The sequence below is a fragment of the Schistosoma mansoni genome, assembly GCF_000237925.1.
Source record: "Schistosoma mansoni, WGS project CABG00000000 data, supercontig 0486, strain Puerto Rico, whole genome shotgun sequence".
Lineage (NCBI taxonomy): Eukaryota > Metazoa > Platyhelminthes > Trematoda > Strigeidida > Schistosomatidae > Schistosoma > Schistosoma mansoni.
The window spans coordinates 1-16633 of NW_017386309.1; the positions used below are offsets into that span (position 1 = coordinate 1).

Here is a 16633-nt window from a genome sequence, read left to right on the forward strand (position 1 = left end):
ATATATATATATATATATATATATATATGTTATGGTGTACTTTTTTAACCAAAGTTTCCTTTTTATACTGTTAGGAAATGATGGTTTTTAGTTATGAAAGTTTATCTCTTGGGAATGAAGGTCAGCGTTCATTTTTAGCATCTGGAATTCAATCGTTCTTTTACACCTACAAGTATGTTTTATTGATGTAGTTTACATACGTGTAACTTTATCTTGTTCATGTATTGTACTGCCTCGGTTTGGCCGCCTGGGCAGTATTCCAGCCTTCACGCAAATCGAGTAACAAAGTGTCACGGATTCATATTTGGTGCCTTTTTGAACCAATGTTTGTGTGCTTAAGTAAATAAAAGGGATGGGATGTGTCGATCAGATGTATTCCACATCTTACAAAATACTAATTCAATTGGTTAGTAAACTAAGTCACTAATTTTTTCATTTATTTATGACTTGTTTCCCGAAAGGTTCGTAGAGTTTACCTTATTTTGAATAGCCTTTTTATTGCATTAAGTAATTTCCATTCATTCTTTTAAAATCACCTTTTTTAAATGTAGTTCTCCACTACATTTGGTATGCTTATTTTCGGTTCACCAATGTCCCCTTTTCCTGTACTAATGCATATTGGGGCAGTTTTAGTGGATAAGCATTCATGACAGATCAGTTTAAATATAATACAGGGGTAACTTTGGGAGATGCAAAAAATAATCTTGTGACTATGAAGTCACGTTTCCGCCAAGTACAAGAAAGGCTGTACAATTTAAAAGTATCTGGTTAAAGGAGCATTAAAACCCGTAAAATTGTATGGCCTTCAGTAGACTTATTCGTTTTTCATGGCTTATAGTGTAAATTATCCAACCTTCATATTATGGAAGTGTCGGTACAAAATCTCATATGAATGCCGATATTGTTCCTGCCACCTTGGAGTGATGGTTAGGCCTACCTGTCGTGATGACCCAGTCGAGCTTTACTGACTACAACACTTTTTATTTTAGGTTTTACTATGCTAGACAGGTCGGTCGGAGAGCTGCAAAGCGTGAAGCTAAACTTCTGATTGTACTAAGGCGTGACAACGGTAACGTATTTCCATCAAACCCCCAGGATCTGTATTGATGATGAATTCTTACAATGGAAGAAAAAGGTTAGAAAAGATCAGTTCTAAAAATGACACGCTTCGTCTTCCCGGATGGATTTTCGTTTCCGGTGGTAAAGTCTAAAAAGTACTGGTTTGATATATATCAGGAGCTACTGACAAAAAAGCAATGTGTTACCAGTCGTAAGCAGTTGTTTTTTGAACTCTATGGTCACTCTCTCAAGTTTCTAAAATCATTATTGATCTAGCTCGCTTTTCATGTACCTCAAGAAGAAGAATCCTTTTACCATGTAGAAAACTGGAAAGTAGTAATCGCTCACATACCTCTAACAGAATCACTTTGTTAGCTATCAAATCCCCTCATAATTTTACAATATTTTTTAAAATCTTTATTACCGACCTTTCTCCTATAACTTCATCTTTATTAAAGCATTGCATTCATTATAATCTTCCAAAACAATGGAGTTATTTATTTATTTAACACACGTAAGCACTGGTACAACTGGACACTAGAACAAATATGCACAGCACAATATAAAAATTACATCATGAAGAGATAGGTAGAAGCTGGAGTATAGTCGAACAGATAAATAGACAAAAAAGTGTGAACAAGCATGGTGTGTATCACAAGACCGACAGTTCGGAAGGAATATTTTCGATTAAAGGATTATCCCTCTTTTAAAAAAATTACGGTCGTGCTAGTAATGGATTCTATTTTGTAACATGTCTGATGATGTCTTAAGCCGCTGAGTTACACCATCTCTAGGACTCCAACCAGAGAGCAATGCATAGATAATACACTTGTGAGACATCAGCATTTTTTTCGTATGAGATATTGAATGTAGGATAATTCGTCTGTTAAATGTCAAGTTAGATAGTATTCAAACTAAACAGTGTAAATACTGAAGCAGTAGTAGTTTCTATTTCCGTATAACTTTAAGGCGCATGTTGTACTTGTGGTGAATCATCATTGTGTAAGACCACTTCAATGTACCGCCCATATATGTATAAACTTTCATGTTGTCTTCTATTTGTAAATAAAAATTTCACATCTAGATTTTCATGTCCTTTTCCTCACATTTGGAATTCTTGGAAAACAAAACTCAAAGTTCGAATCATGTAGTTAGTTAAATGTTACCACTAGGTTACATTTTTACTAAGTACTGATGAGTTTATTGTAAAATACTCTTGGTTTTTGTTTTTCGTTTAATTAGGCAAATGGCACCTTCTTCGCGTTGTCACTATGAGGTAATTATGGTAGGTAGGTTTTACGAGTATCAAGTTGTATATTAATACATCATGTGAGTCTCTGTTAGCTACACCCTTCACAAGAAATAAATTTACGCAGCTTACGATTAAACGCTTGGTTTGATGAATCCAGAGGGAGATTGAATTCTGTTTACAATCAGTTTCTCTCGACAAAAATCTTGCTTGGTTAATATCTCAAGTTTCTTAGAAGTCAAATTAAATAATATACTTCAGGTTGACTGTCCAGGACTATTTATATAGAAGAAACTTCAGACTGCAAACGTCGAATCACTGTGTCTGACAGACGACTTCAGTAATACAGTAACATTTCTAGAATTTCAGCACACTGTTAATCTGTATACGTTCAACTTTTCTATAACTAATACAATCAATGTTGCATTAAATTTCTTTTTCTATTTTTACTTTATTGTGTTATTATATTCGTTATTGACGGCTCAAAGGGATTAATTATTCTGTATGACCCACATTTAATTAACTATTTCAACTTATTTTCATGTAAATTATTAGTCCTGCAGTTTTTTTCGTCTACTAGGTTTATGGTTTATATTGGATTTAGCAAACTGATATCACATCGTTATCACTTTATTTTACATCATCGTATCACTTATATAGTCAGTCAGTCAGTTACAACGTAGAACTTCGTACGTACGTACATCGGTTCGAGTTGCCATACCACATTAGCACAGAGATGAAGTTGTCGATTCAAATCCCATATTGGTAGAAGTAGTAGGAGTATAAGTATTATGTGTAAGATAAGGGTTTGAAGATGTTATTGAAAAAGTATAATACGGTGAATTAAATTTGGAAAGAGAAAAAGGATACGGACATGAAGAATTCAGAAGATTAGAATTTGGTAGAACACAAAGAGTGTATGCATCTTCGCCATTGCAAACGATCTTGAGCCATGTCATTCAAGATCTCTAACCATCGGTTGCTATCATCTCGCGAATCCCAACCAGGTAGTCTACACCTACCAATACGGCCCAGTCCACTTGTCAGCGACTTCATGGATTTATGCCATGTTTTGGTCTGGCCACCCCTAGCTTTCTTCCAACCTGCTCCTACACCATAAAGCATTGCACGTCGGGGCAGTCGGTGGTTGGGCATACGTAACACATGTCCCAGCCATCTCAACTGATGAAGTTTCACTACTTCATCAATCGATTTGCCATCCTTACCTAGTACCCGTTTCCTAACATCTGCATTACTTACCCGGTGGTCCCAGGATATACGAGCAATGCTTCGAAGACACCTATGATCGAATACTAGTAGCCTACGAATATCCTCTACTCTTATCGGCCATGTTTCACTGCCATAAAGTAGGACGGAACGAACTGCTGCACAGTAAACCCGTCCTTTTGTTGCTAGACGGATATCTCGCCAAAACCATAAATGGCGCAAGTTGGCGAAAGCTAGACGAGCCTTCTGTATCCATGCTGAGATTTCGTCACACACCAGACCACAAGGGCTGATGAGACTCCCAAGATAAGTGAAGCTGTCAACACGCTCAACTACTTCACTCCCTATCATTAGTTCAGGTGTCGCTGCAACCCAATCCTGAAGTAACCTTTTGCACTTCGAGGGAGAGAATCGCATACCGAACATGCCTGCATAGTTGCTTATAGTGGTCAGAAGACTCTGCATGTTGTCAGCGTCTTCACCGAGTAAAACTACGTCGTCGGCGTATTCTAAGTCAACAAGTGAGCCTCCTGGTAAAAGTTCAACTCCTGGAGGTTTAGTTGATGAAAGTGCTATTTCTAAAAGTATGTCAATGACAAAGTTAAACAAGAATGGGGAGAGTGGACAGCCCTGACGAACGCCACTTGAGGTAACCAATTCTGATGACAGTTCGCCATAGGCTCTAACTCGACCAGTTGTGTTCGAGTAGGGAGCCTTTATGAGGTTAATGTACTTCTTTGGTACTCCTTTCAGTGACAAACACTGCCATAGAACCTCACGATCAACGGAGTCAAATGCCGCCTTGAGGTCAAGAAATACTACTATTGTGGGACGTCTGAATGTATGTCTATGTTCTAGGACCTGACGTAGGGTGAATATCTGGTCTATGCAACCACGTCCAGGTCGAAAACCAGCCTGGTTTTCTCTAGTCTGCTCTTCACGAGCTTTGGTTAGGCGACCTAGTATTATTGAAGCTAATATTTTAGACACTATGTTAGTCAAACTGATCCCTCTGTGATTGTCACAGGAGGACTTTTGTCCTTTCTTATAGACTGGCACAATTAGTGATTGGGACCAGTCAGATGGAATTACGTCCAGTTCCCAGATTCTACCTAAGACCTCAGTCAATCTCGTTGCTAGTACTGGACCACCATCCTTAAAAATCTCACTTATATATCTTTATGAATATATCCTTTTATTTTCTTTTTAGACAGACCAGCTAAATTGTATTTGGATATAGAATTTTGTAAGTTATCTAATCAAGATAAAGATGGGGAAGTAGCTGTTAATACATTTTTAAAGGTAAATAATTCTAGTAAGTGTTTTCCTATATGTAGTACTTTGCTTAATAGCACATTGATTTTTATCCAGTTTTCACTTTACTATATTCTCTTAAGATGATGGAGAATATTTGTAACTCAGAATAAGGATGTCGGAGTCGTTGTGATCTCTGAGCTGTATGAATTAGTCGTGAAGCTTTCATTGTTTTTCTGAAGTCTTCTCTTTGAAGTACGTGTTCATGATATTGTTAAGAAGAACAATTGAAGTATTACAATTAATCCATTCAGATCAGATATCACAAAAACTCCAACTTCACTTACATCTCGTAGTCTGTGATATAATTGCGTCAGCTGTAACCTTCTATCGAATTCACCATATCACACGTTTTCAACCGGATATGTAAAGCAGTCTAGAAGTGGATAGGAAGCTCATATATTAAATGTTGAGTTGATATATATGTAATTCGTGCGGAGGCTTGGTGGTTAAAGTGTTCGACTTTTACCCAACAAACCCCAGGTTAGAACCGTGCTGTACCTACTTTTGTTCGAGGAACCGATTGTTTTCAGCCCTATTCATTAGAGTGTCGCTCACACCCAAAGAACCTGATGACTTTATCAGTTATTGTTACTATTTGTTTTTATAAGTCGCATATATGTATATAATACTGGGCAGGTACAAACAAAATATTGTGGCATTAACATCAAGTAGATGAGCTATTCATTAACTCACAATAACACCACCCATAATTGCGTTTCTCTCTTACCATGCTTTCTCACGTAAGCTTTTGATGTGTTTGAATTCACTCGACCAATCTATGTTAAATAGACTTCGATTGTGATCTTCGTTATTTTAATTCTTCAAATACAGATTATAATTACCTAGGTAGAATGGTAAGGTTTTTGTGTTATCACTTTTTCTGTCTTCTTCAAGTCCTAAAACTTCTATTAGCTTACTTTTAACTCTTTTAGTCTTTGTTTTCATTTCAGGCTTTATGTGCTTCTATCCAATTCTTCTATGATGTAGCTATTGAACCCAGTGAAATATTAATATTGGATGCAAGGTAAGTTGAACTTTTTGCAAACAAATTGCATGCAAATGTGTAGCATTATTATTACTATATATATGGTTGGGTCACGTGCTACGTATGCCTGAACACCGATTACCACGATGCGCTATGCTGACTAGTGTAGGGGATGGTTGGAAGAAAGTTAGGGGTTGCCAAACCAAAACGTAGCATCAGTGCTTGAAGTCACTAACCTCTAGTCTGAGCCATGTTGGTAGATGCAGACTACTTGGTTGGGGGTACGCGTGACTATCGTAACCAATGGTTGGATACTCTAGGTGACATGGCTCAGAATTGATCACAATGACGCAGATGTACACACCCTTTATCTTCCCTTAAACCTTGAGATTAAAATTGCTTCATATCTGTCTTTCTTCCTGTACTATATCCTTACATACAATCTTTCTTTTATATATTAACACCACTAAATTAATTACTTTTATTAATTCGGCGTTCATCTGGTTGTGCTAATGAGGTATGGCCACTTGGACCAATGCATATATGTGCCTGGTCTTACATTGTAGCTGACTGACTGATATTAGTCGCAGTATCAAGAATTCGTCGGAATGGTATTACATTTTCTTGCAACTTCCTTGTGCATAATATGAAGAAAATGTTTTATTATTTATTTAAATATTCACAGCACTTCAAAGAAATTTAGTCAACATGTCATAATCAACAGTAAAAATCTTTTATTTCAAAGCAATTTAGAACAAGGTAGGTCAGATGTCACATTTAAATAGATATATTTTTTGGTTGTCCTTGTCGTTGCAACTCATTTAATAAGCATAAGCTTTTTTACTCGACTTTGAGTTATGCTGTTTGCATGTGTGTATTTGTTTTTTTGGGGGGGTAGGGGGCAGTCTTACTAACTGTCAGTAAAATTGAATTCTAACAATTGCATACTCAGTTCAAGCTCAAATTTGTATATGATGATTAATTCATTTCCAACCAGTCAGCGCCATTGAAAGGATAAAAAGATACTAAATGTTTCTCTTACAAATTTTGTATAAACTGTTGTGTTTTTAATACTATGCATTGTTTTGGTTCTTTGAAACGTTCCGTGTTTCCTGGTCTTTCTAGCTCTGATATGCTTTAAGCTGAGTGTAGTGCAGAAGATAAAAAATATTTATCAAGGAAGAATAAAACACTAATCGACTGCTCAAACCGAATTTAGTGGAGCAGATTCCGACTTATTTATTGAAGCTAATCGCTTTCACCATTAAACCACTACTTATCTACTAATTATAGATTAGTAGGTAAAATTATGCGAACAACATCAATATATTTCGGTATCTAATCAAGTAATTACACTTTATATTCACTTAGCATTGTTTGTGTGAATCTTCCCATTGATGTTTAGGACTGCAACTGGTCAGTCTCTAATTGGCATATGTGCATACTGTGCGTATTGCCTCGACATAGCAGGTACATCCAGATGACGAGTCCCAAGTAGAACGAAATGCGCGTCCTGGATTCCACTGCTAACCACTATCCATCTTTGCTTACAATTACACTTTATGCTTTACCATGTATGCATATCCCAATAGGCTGATAACTAGCAAAATATGGGTTATGTACAAATTCGAAGGCATTCACAAACACATACTTTTGGACGCATATAATACGGAAAATTGTAGATTACTTCATCTATCAAGTAGCAGTTTTAAAGCAATAGACATTGTTTATTTAATAAGTGATATCACAAAGCGAGGTTTCAATCACTTGAGGTTACGACCTAATTTTTGGAAAGAGATTTTAGTAACTTGCAGTTTGTGTACTTTTCTAGCATTAGTTTCCGCCATATTGATTTATAGATCCCGCTATTTTTTGAACTGTTTTTGTAGTTTAGGACTACATAAATGTGATTTGTGTTGTGTTTGGATGAGGTTAAATTCACTTGATGAGTCCCAAGTAAGATGAAGTGCTTGCTCTGAATTCCACTGCTAAACATGCATGAAATATACGAGAACAAGGTTCTTCTTAGGGAATTTTCGTTTTGATATCTTGAGTGAATACTTCAATTTGCGTTGTACATACGCCTAGTTATTAAAGCTTAGTGGTAGCTGATGATATTTGTTAGGAAACCCTGGACCTAGGTTTCATAGTAGTTGGTACTCGTCAACAAAGCATATCTTTGGAGACATGATACCCCCTGTAAGATTCAAGCCTATGTTACCCAGCTTCACAGTCTACGAACTTCGCACCAAGATATTAGGATTGCATATAGTTGTTATTTTCTTCCCAACTGAATTATATTCCACTGATCAATGTTTCGTTTTTCTTTCATTTAATCGGAACAAATAATTAGGTCAACTGATTCGTATACTTTGTAAAAGTTTGTCACAATATAGTTTATTACATACTGATTTCCTATACACAAATGAATGTTCGCATTGTTCAAATCAAATTAATCATCTTATACAAGATATATTTCCTGAGATTCAATTAACCAGTAACGATGCTAAAAATTGTTTTGCTTTACCTAAATTAAAACAATCTACTTCATCATCAAGTGAATTATGGACAAGCGTGTGTGATTTAGGCGTCTATACACGTAATCGTAATTTCCGTCTGGCTGGGTCATGTAAATTATCCGGTAGTGGATTATTATTACCAAAGTATGCAATCAATAACAATAAAATATTTTCATGTATATGGTCAGATTGGCGATCTTGGGCACGGACTCTTGTCACTTATGTTGATGAACAATGGTTAGTTTTATTTCAAAATAGTGATCATTTTGACTAGTTATAATGATATGTCCATTCAGCGTGATTTTTGGGTTGGTCAGTGATTAAAGATCAGTATATCCAGATTAACTCTATATAAGGGACTATCCTATGTATCTAAGATTCATCCCACTTACTAATTGCATAGTAGTTGTGTTAATAAACATTCATGCTGTTGTAGATCTGGTTGTCAAGTTCTCTAAAATCACGTGAATGACTTCATAACTTTTTCTCCTTCCTATACTATATCCTTATATACAACCTTCCTTTATATACTACCACCACTAAATTAATTACGTCTATGAATCCAGTGTTCATCTTGTTGTGCTAACGAGGTATGGCAACTTGGACCGATGCATATATGTGCCTGGTCCTACGTTGTCGCTGACTGACTGACGTGAATGACTCACCCGACATCTGTTTGAGTCAGAGGGCTGTTTTGAATGCTCGGATATTACATATATATAATGTAATTCTACGATAAGTCATAGTTAGTTAAAGTTGGGCTTATATTCAAGGTAAGACAACAATAACAGCCAAGCGTAACAAAGATACGTATTAAATGGCTGCCTAAAAAATGCTTTCCAACTAATTAGAGCATAGCCCGTTTGCCGGTATTATAACTAATGGGCTACAAGAACAAAGGGAAGAACACTGATTGCTAATAAGCAGTTAGCCGTGAATTAAGAAATTCACTCTGGTTCTGATCCGAGTGGTCGGATAATTGAGTTGAGTGTATCATGTGGTCAACTATAGTGATATTTAAAAAGTCCAGTTCATTTTTCAAGTACAAACTGTCTGGATTTTCTGTATGAGAATACGTTGGAAGCTATGAATTTTTTCAAAAATCCGATCAAAGCTAGTCAGAAAAAGTTTCTTGAAACTCCACGCAAAACTAAATTTGACTTACTGGGACTCATCCTTGGTGGATAATTATCAGTACAGAACGCAAATTTTTTTTTCTTGATTTTATCACTTGTTCCCGGGGGTCGGTCGATAGATTTACCAGAGGATTTTTATGTTTCCCTGTTGTGAATGCTTTATGTTATTAAGCTTTGTTTTATGATGGAACTGATTTGGGCGGGGGTGAAAGGGTGGGTCATGGTTTTTTAATTGGTTATGTACGGATTGATTCGTAAAATCCTGATAAATAGAATGTGTAACATAATATTTACCCCTTTAACACTCATCAGTTATTTACCTTGAAGATTATAAACCCTTCTTGATGTTAACGTGTATTACTTACACGTTCTACTTTAAATTATACGTTTCAATCATTGTGTGTATTGACGACAGATCTAGCCCAGTGTAACATTCCTTGGTCCTACTGCCTATACATGGAAACCGTAATGACAATGACCGGTAGAAATGGCAGTTTACTCTCTCTCAAAATCACAATGTCAAATACACTAATTTATATACTGATTTTACACACAATAATTAGTTAACAAACATCATGTAACCGATAGGGTATACAGGGTTATTGTAAAACACACCGAGTTCACATAGAATAGTTCAAAGATTCTGATTGTCATATTTGTGATGATGAACAAAACATATCGACCTGTAATAATGTTACACTAGGAAATGTAAACTCAATATCGTACTGAATACATGTTGCACTGAATATAAAACCAATGTCAAATGTCCTATCGTGAATAAAATTAGTTTCATGAAATGTTACACTGAGTTAAGGGAAAAAAACATGAACCTGCCTCCTTATCCCGACTTATCAAGTGCTTCGTTAAAAGCTGACCGAAAATTCAAAAAGATGTCGATCCAGATTTACCTCGAAACTTTTGAAACCCCGTACTCTTCATCATTTACGTCTAATATAGTGTTGTACAAAAGCCACCAAGGACGTATACTAAGGTTTATTGAAGCGTTGGCTATACGGAAATTGAAACCCCTTTTATGTGTTCAAAAATAATTTGTTCTTACCCTTAACCTACCCTGGCAATGCTGATTTATTATTCAGAGTGGTCATCACATTGTTTTTATGTACTTTATTTGTTTTGTTCATAGTTAATTCAGTTTCTACTCAGTAAACCCTTCATCAAATTACTATACTGTCCATTTTGTTATCTCAAATATTTTAAGTGAATAGTTACATTTTTTCGTGTATAACAAATAAAAGAAATTCATAGCTTCTTACCATTCTACTCAGTATGTTCAAATGAGTTCGTGTGTTCAACATGTATAATACTGCAAGGTATGCTAATGAACAAACTAAATCAATATTTTTCCCGGGGGATTTTAGTAAACTGTCAACAAGAATTTTTATTTAATAACTCTATGAATCGATATTCCAAGTATCAGTAAGAATAATTTAAGGATTATAATGATCAAATAAAAAAACGTGGCAGCAACCTATAGATAAGTTTTCTTAAATTCAGATTTTAACTGTCACAACAGAATAATTATTAGTTGATTAAGTTTGTTAAACGGATCAAACTTAATGGTTTAATAATCTTTCAGCATATATATATATATATATATATATATATATATATATATGATATTTAAACACATAAATATTGGTACAAAGGGGCACCAGATATATATGCGCCACACAAATCTCACTTGATTTGTGTGAGGGTTGTGATACTGCCCGGGTCCCCGAATCGAAACAGGTGGTTTTCTTAGGGGGCCAAACCCGAAGTGTTCGGTCTAAAGGTCTGATCCACAAGGCAGTGGAGCATCTTAAGGAGATGCAGTTCCATGGTAGCCGGTGACCAACGACTGGTTCATGCGCCATTTGTTCTCTCAGGATACTGGAGCCCATGTGCACCATTGGTTTAGAATCAGGGTTTTCCAACTCCCCCAGGTGGACTCGCCATGTCCACCAACCCGGTTAAGGTGCCCGGCATTCGCTTTTCATCCTCTCAATTTCGCAAACAACAGCAATGCCACGAGAAGGCAGTGAGTAGGACTTCCCTGGCAGAGGCTATATACGCGTGGCCATGTGAGAGCATTTGGAGAGGAAGAGCAGACTCTCCTGGATACGCTGTGTTACGGAAGTTTTATTATATGTACCACATGTTTCTAAGTTCCATTATGGAGAAAAATATATCCCAATAAATACTTTCATTAACATAATACTGTATCTAGGAATTTCGAGTTTAAGTTTTGTTCCATAATATTTTTCGACCTTACATAATAAAACTTTTCCTTTATATAAATTTCAATGTACAGTTCAAATTTTATTCATCGACCAGTGGAAAATTGTTGTTGTAATAAAACTGATAACACTTTACTCACTTATTCACCCACTAATAATTACATCACTAATTCTTCTGATAATGTGCAACATCAAGTCGTTAGTGAAAATGACGCTAATGTTTTTCTTCAGTCATTACCATTAAATCTCGTTAGTTTCATAAAGAAAATTATTCAAGAATGGTTTAATCGTGGATTATCTCATGAAAAAATCAGTAGTCTGTTATACAATTTTGGGAATCAAATTAAAATTGTTTCTTTCAATAAAGGCAAATTAGCTGTGAAAGTGGAGAAATTGCGTTTCTGTGAACGAGTCAATCGTTCTCATAAAAGTAATCATATTATGTAAGTGAGTTCGTTTATTTTATTCTAAACACTGTGTGGAGAAATTTACTTAGTATTGTTTGTTTGGATCTTCCCATTGATGTTTTTAGGACTGCAACTGGTCAGTCTCTAATTGGCATATGTGCATAATGTGCGTATTGCCTCGACATAGCCTAAATTCACAAGCATGGTAAGCAAAGATGGATAGTGGCTAGCAGTGGAATCCAGAACGCGCGTTTCGTCAGTTTTTTCACTTGGTATTGTTTGTTTGAATCTTCCCAAACAAACAATACTAAGTAAATTCAAACTTCACCTCATTGCACAAGCAAGTGGCTATCAGTGGCCGAGTGGATAACGCGATGGCGTTTGAAGCGAAAGGAACTAGGTTCGAGTCCCAGTGTGAACATCAGCTCTGATATGCAGGTACATCCAGCTGACGAGTTCTAAATAGGATGAAACGCGCGTCGTGGAATCCACTGCTTGCCACTATCCATCTTTGCTTACTATATGTGTTGGTTTATAGTTTCATATAAAAAAAATAATTTTCGTATACAATGAACTAAGTTTTACACATTCTGATCTCTTGATAAATTTAAATTAAGCTGACTGACTGACTTAAATTAAGCGAAAAGATGAGAATTTACAGAATAACATGAATTCATTACATTCCAAGGTTATTCATCGGATACAATCGACCTAAGTCTATAGTTAGTAATGTTATCACCATAAAGTATCTTTACATACCATAATCAACAAAGTTTGGTTCGAAACAACATAAGAAACAAGAAGCAATAAATATATTTAACATCAGACTGGTTATAAATGATAACCAAGAGACAAGAAATAAAAAACAAATTATTAGCAAATGAGTGATAATCAAGACACCTAGTTAATGTCGACCGAATTTTTCTTTAATATTTCCAATCATAAAGTACAATTAGGAAATAATGTGATAGACAAACGTTAAGGTAATATAATTGTCTCGGCCTGCGCCCCATGAGTAACAGCAGTAAATAAGTGACTATGATAACAAGGAGTTTCTCACACTTTCTTTCTTATTAACGCCAGTTCAGAAGAGCTTAATGGCTACGGCCTCTGAAAAACGGAGTAAAATTGGTAATTGCTGCTTGTGAACTATTTTTTTAAGCGATTTTGCAATATCCACGTCGTATTCAATATCCATTAAACGTTTGGTGACCCTACTTGCGAATACTTTACTTCCTTGCAGATAAAACGTATGCGGAATACGTCAGGAGAACCTTGTATTTGCTTACACGAGTACGTGTTAATTCACAAGTACATTTGACGGTGACCTCAATAGGGTATTACTAATATTACTAATGTAAATTTAGTCTGTTTGCCGCTGATGAAAAGCCTTGAAATACACCGTATTCGTTGACTGGTTACACACATAGCTTATTTTGATGTGTACATATTACTTGTAATCTCGGTATACTAGAGTAAACAATATTTCTTAGATTTATTTCGATAAACTTCATTTTATATACTTCCATTCAAACTATATGATTGTGTTAAAGAATAAAGGGTCGTTCATTTGATATCTCACTAAGCTAATGCGGTGTTAATTTGGACCAGATTCCTTGTTGCTTATGACCAATTGATCGATGTTATTTCATATAGACATCACTGAAGACCTATTAATCTGCTCTTAAAGGGATAAAATATGTAGGTGAAGAAACATAACAAAGGGATTTTACCTCTTTGAAAATATTTCGTATGGCAAATCGGTAATTACGTCATAGTTTTGATGATTACTATGGCTCCAAATGTAAGTTTAGCTTGGGGTGTTGAACATTAGAATAAAAATGCTAATTTAGTGTGCAAGTTCTCAGCTATCTATATTCGAACTAGTTGAACTGCTTTTTCTAACTGTTGTTGTTGAAGCCAGTTGCAACTGTATACTTATATGAATAAGATTTCTCTATCTTTTTGTGTTTAAATAATATTATCCTTTTGTATTAATTCATGTTTTTTTCAGTCTAGTCTTTGATCTTATCAATGGTTGTTATTATCAGAAATGTTTAGATCCTGACTGTCGACTGTTGGATTTTCGCTCATCTAGTAAGTTGTTTTTTTATTTCTTTTATTCAATGTCTAAATAAGCAGAAAACCATAATCCTCTCATATTGTGTACTAATCTAGTTGGATTGCATATATATTTTAGAAATAATAATAGTTGCGTAAGAAAATCTCATTCATACAAATAAGATAATATTTTCATAATGGATAGCATTTATTTTATAAAGCTAAAATATCATTTTACCAATTTAACAACCATATAAAATATTTAATTTGTAATGGCTTTCGAGTTATTCCATTGTTGATATTATTGACTGAATTTTTCAGTCCACTGCTAGCTACAATCGATCTCTTCCATAAAACTTGTGATATAATGGGTATATCAAAACAATTCGCCCAGGATGCACATATGCCAACAAAAACTTCAAAATCCAATCAACAATATCAGCAGTGACATAACTCAAAAACCCTTAAAAATTAAATCAAATTCGTACCTGTAGCGTAAGTCGGTAGCCGAGTTGATAACCTGTTGGTGTTTGAAACAAACGGTACTGGCTTCGAACGTGGGACTGAACATCAAGTATGTGATGCAGGCACATTCAGCTAACGAGTCACAAATAATAGGGCGAAACGCACATCACGAATTCTACTGCTAACCACTATTCATTTCTTCTACAAAACATGATTTATTGTTTATTATAAAAGTTTTAAGTTATTTAACTAGCGAACACAGACTTTTCTGAAGCCTTTGTGCTTAGAGGATGTTGCATCTCCATACGATGCTCCACTGCCATGTGGACTAGTTTTATTTTATTTATTTAAACACATATATTGGTACAAAAGGGCACAAGGTACATATGCGCCACACTGTGTGTGGGCTGTGATACTGCCCAGGTGCCCAAACTGAAGCAGGTGGTCTTCTTAGGGGGCCACACCCCGAGCCTTTAACCTGAAGGTCTAATTCACAAGGCAGTGGAGCATCTTAAGGAGATGCGGTCCCATGGTAGCCGATGACCGACGATTGGTTCATACTCCATTTGTTCTTTCAAAATACTGGAGCCCATGTGCACCATTGGTTTGGAATCAGGGTTTTCCAACTCCGCTAGGTGGACATTCCGTGTCCACCAACCCAGTTAAAGCGCTGGACATTCGCTTTTCGTCCTCTCAATTTTGTAAACAACTCCCCCGCCACGAGAAGGCAGTGAGTAGGACTTTCCTGGCAGAGGCTATATATTCGCGTGGCCATGTGAGAGCATTTCGAGAGGGAGAGTGGACTCTCCCCTCTCGGCCGTAACAGGGCATTTGGGGGCCTTGTGGACTAGACCTTTAGGTCAAAGGCTCCGGGTGTGGCACCCTAAGAAAACCACCTGCTTCAGTCTGGGCACCTGGGCAGTATCACAGCCCTCACGCAAATCGAATGAGATTTGTGCGGCGCATATTTATCTGGTGCTTCCTTGTACCAATATTTATGTGTTTAAATAAATAGAGGATGTTAGTTATTGATGATATTTAAACTGAAATACCTCCAAAGATGGTGGGCTACCCAATGACTTTCATATAGATAAAATTAATAGTCTTTCAAACCAATTCTTCTGAAGGTGTGAATGATTTATGAGGACTCTTGAGAGGCAGAAGTAACTTATTGTCCTAGGGATTTTGTAGTCCTTTAGGTAGCCAGACAGTGATGCCTGAAGATGCCTCGGATTCGTATTTGTGTGAAAGATAAGCTTTCGCTTTGGGCCAAATTAATGTGTATCTGTTAGCTTACTTGCTCATGTGGAGCAAGTTGTATTTGTCACACAAAGGGAGCTCTGTCGAAGAGCATCTAAGAACATTATCTCACTTGTCTATCTAGTGAATTGTAAACTTTCAAACCTTACAAAAGGATAAAAATAAATAGTGATTACTAATGATGGGATTTAGGAAATAACACATGATTCTAACCACCTTTTATCATAGGTCCTGCTGTCTAGTTTTATTACAATTCGAATAAGCACTAGCTACATGATCTCTTCACACTTATTTCAATTTAGGTATGCCAATACCTACCGACTGTCTCAATGTTCCTTCTGTATGTAGCGAAGATGAAAAAGCTTTGAGTGAGAACAATCTAACTAATAAAGTTGGATTTTTCAGTGCTTTTGTAACACCTGAAGATTTAATGCTCTGTTCTATACTGGATGGTTTGCAAAAATAATACGGTTTATTCAAATATCTAACACTGGATTTCCTTACATTTAATATGAACTATGGATTTTGCTGCTTAAAACGTGTGACAACAAACCATTTTGAGAACGTGTATTAAACAACTACTCAGTTACAATGGATATCTCTTGATGTTGATTTAATGAATCCAACACTCCTGGATTTCAAGTATTTATACGAATTGAGAATGTATTTGGCTTTTCTAAATAGCATTTAACTCAATCGACATTTTAT

General features: G+C 35.9%; 1 protein-coding gene across 1 annotated transcript; it reads left to right on the forward strand.

The window, feature by feature from the left end:
- Positions 1-77: 77 nt before the first annotated feature.
- Smp_199800 (hypothetical protein) lies at positions 78-14277 on the forward strand (the record flags this gene model as incomplete). Its single annotated transcript, XM_018797486.1, has 7 exons — positions 78-172; positions 2302-2348; positions 4746-4837; positions 5803-5876; positions 8234-8593; positions 11807-12175; positions 14154-14277. 7 exons carry the CDS (start codon positions 78-80, stop codon positions 14275-14277), a joined length of 1161 nt encoding a protein of 386 aa, XP_018644757.1.
- Between the last annotated feature and the right edge of the window lie 2356 nt (positions 14278-16633).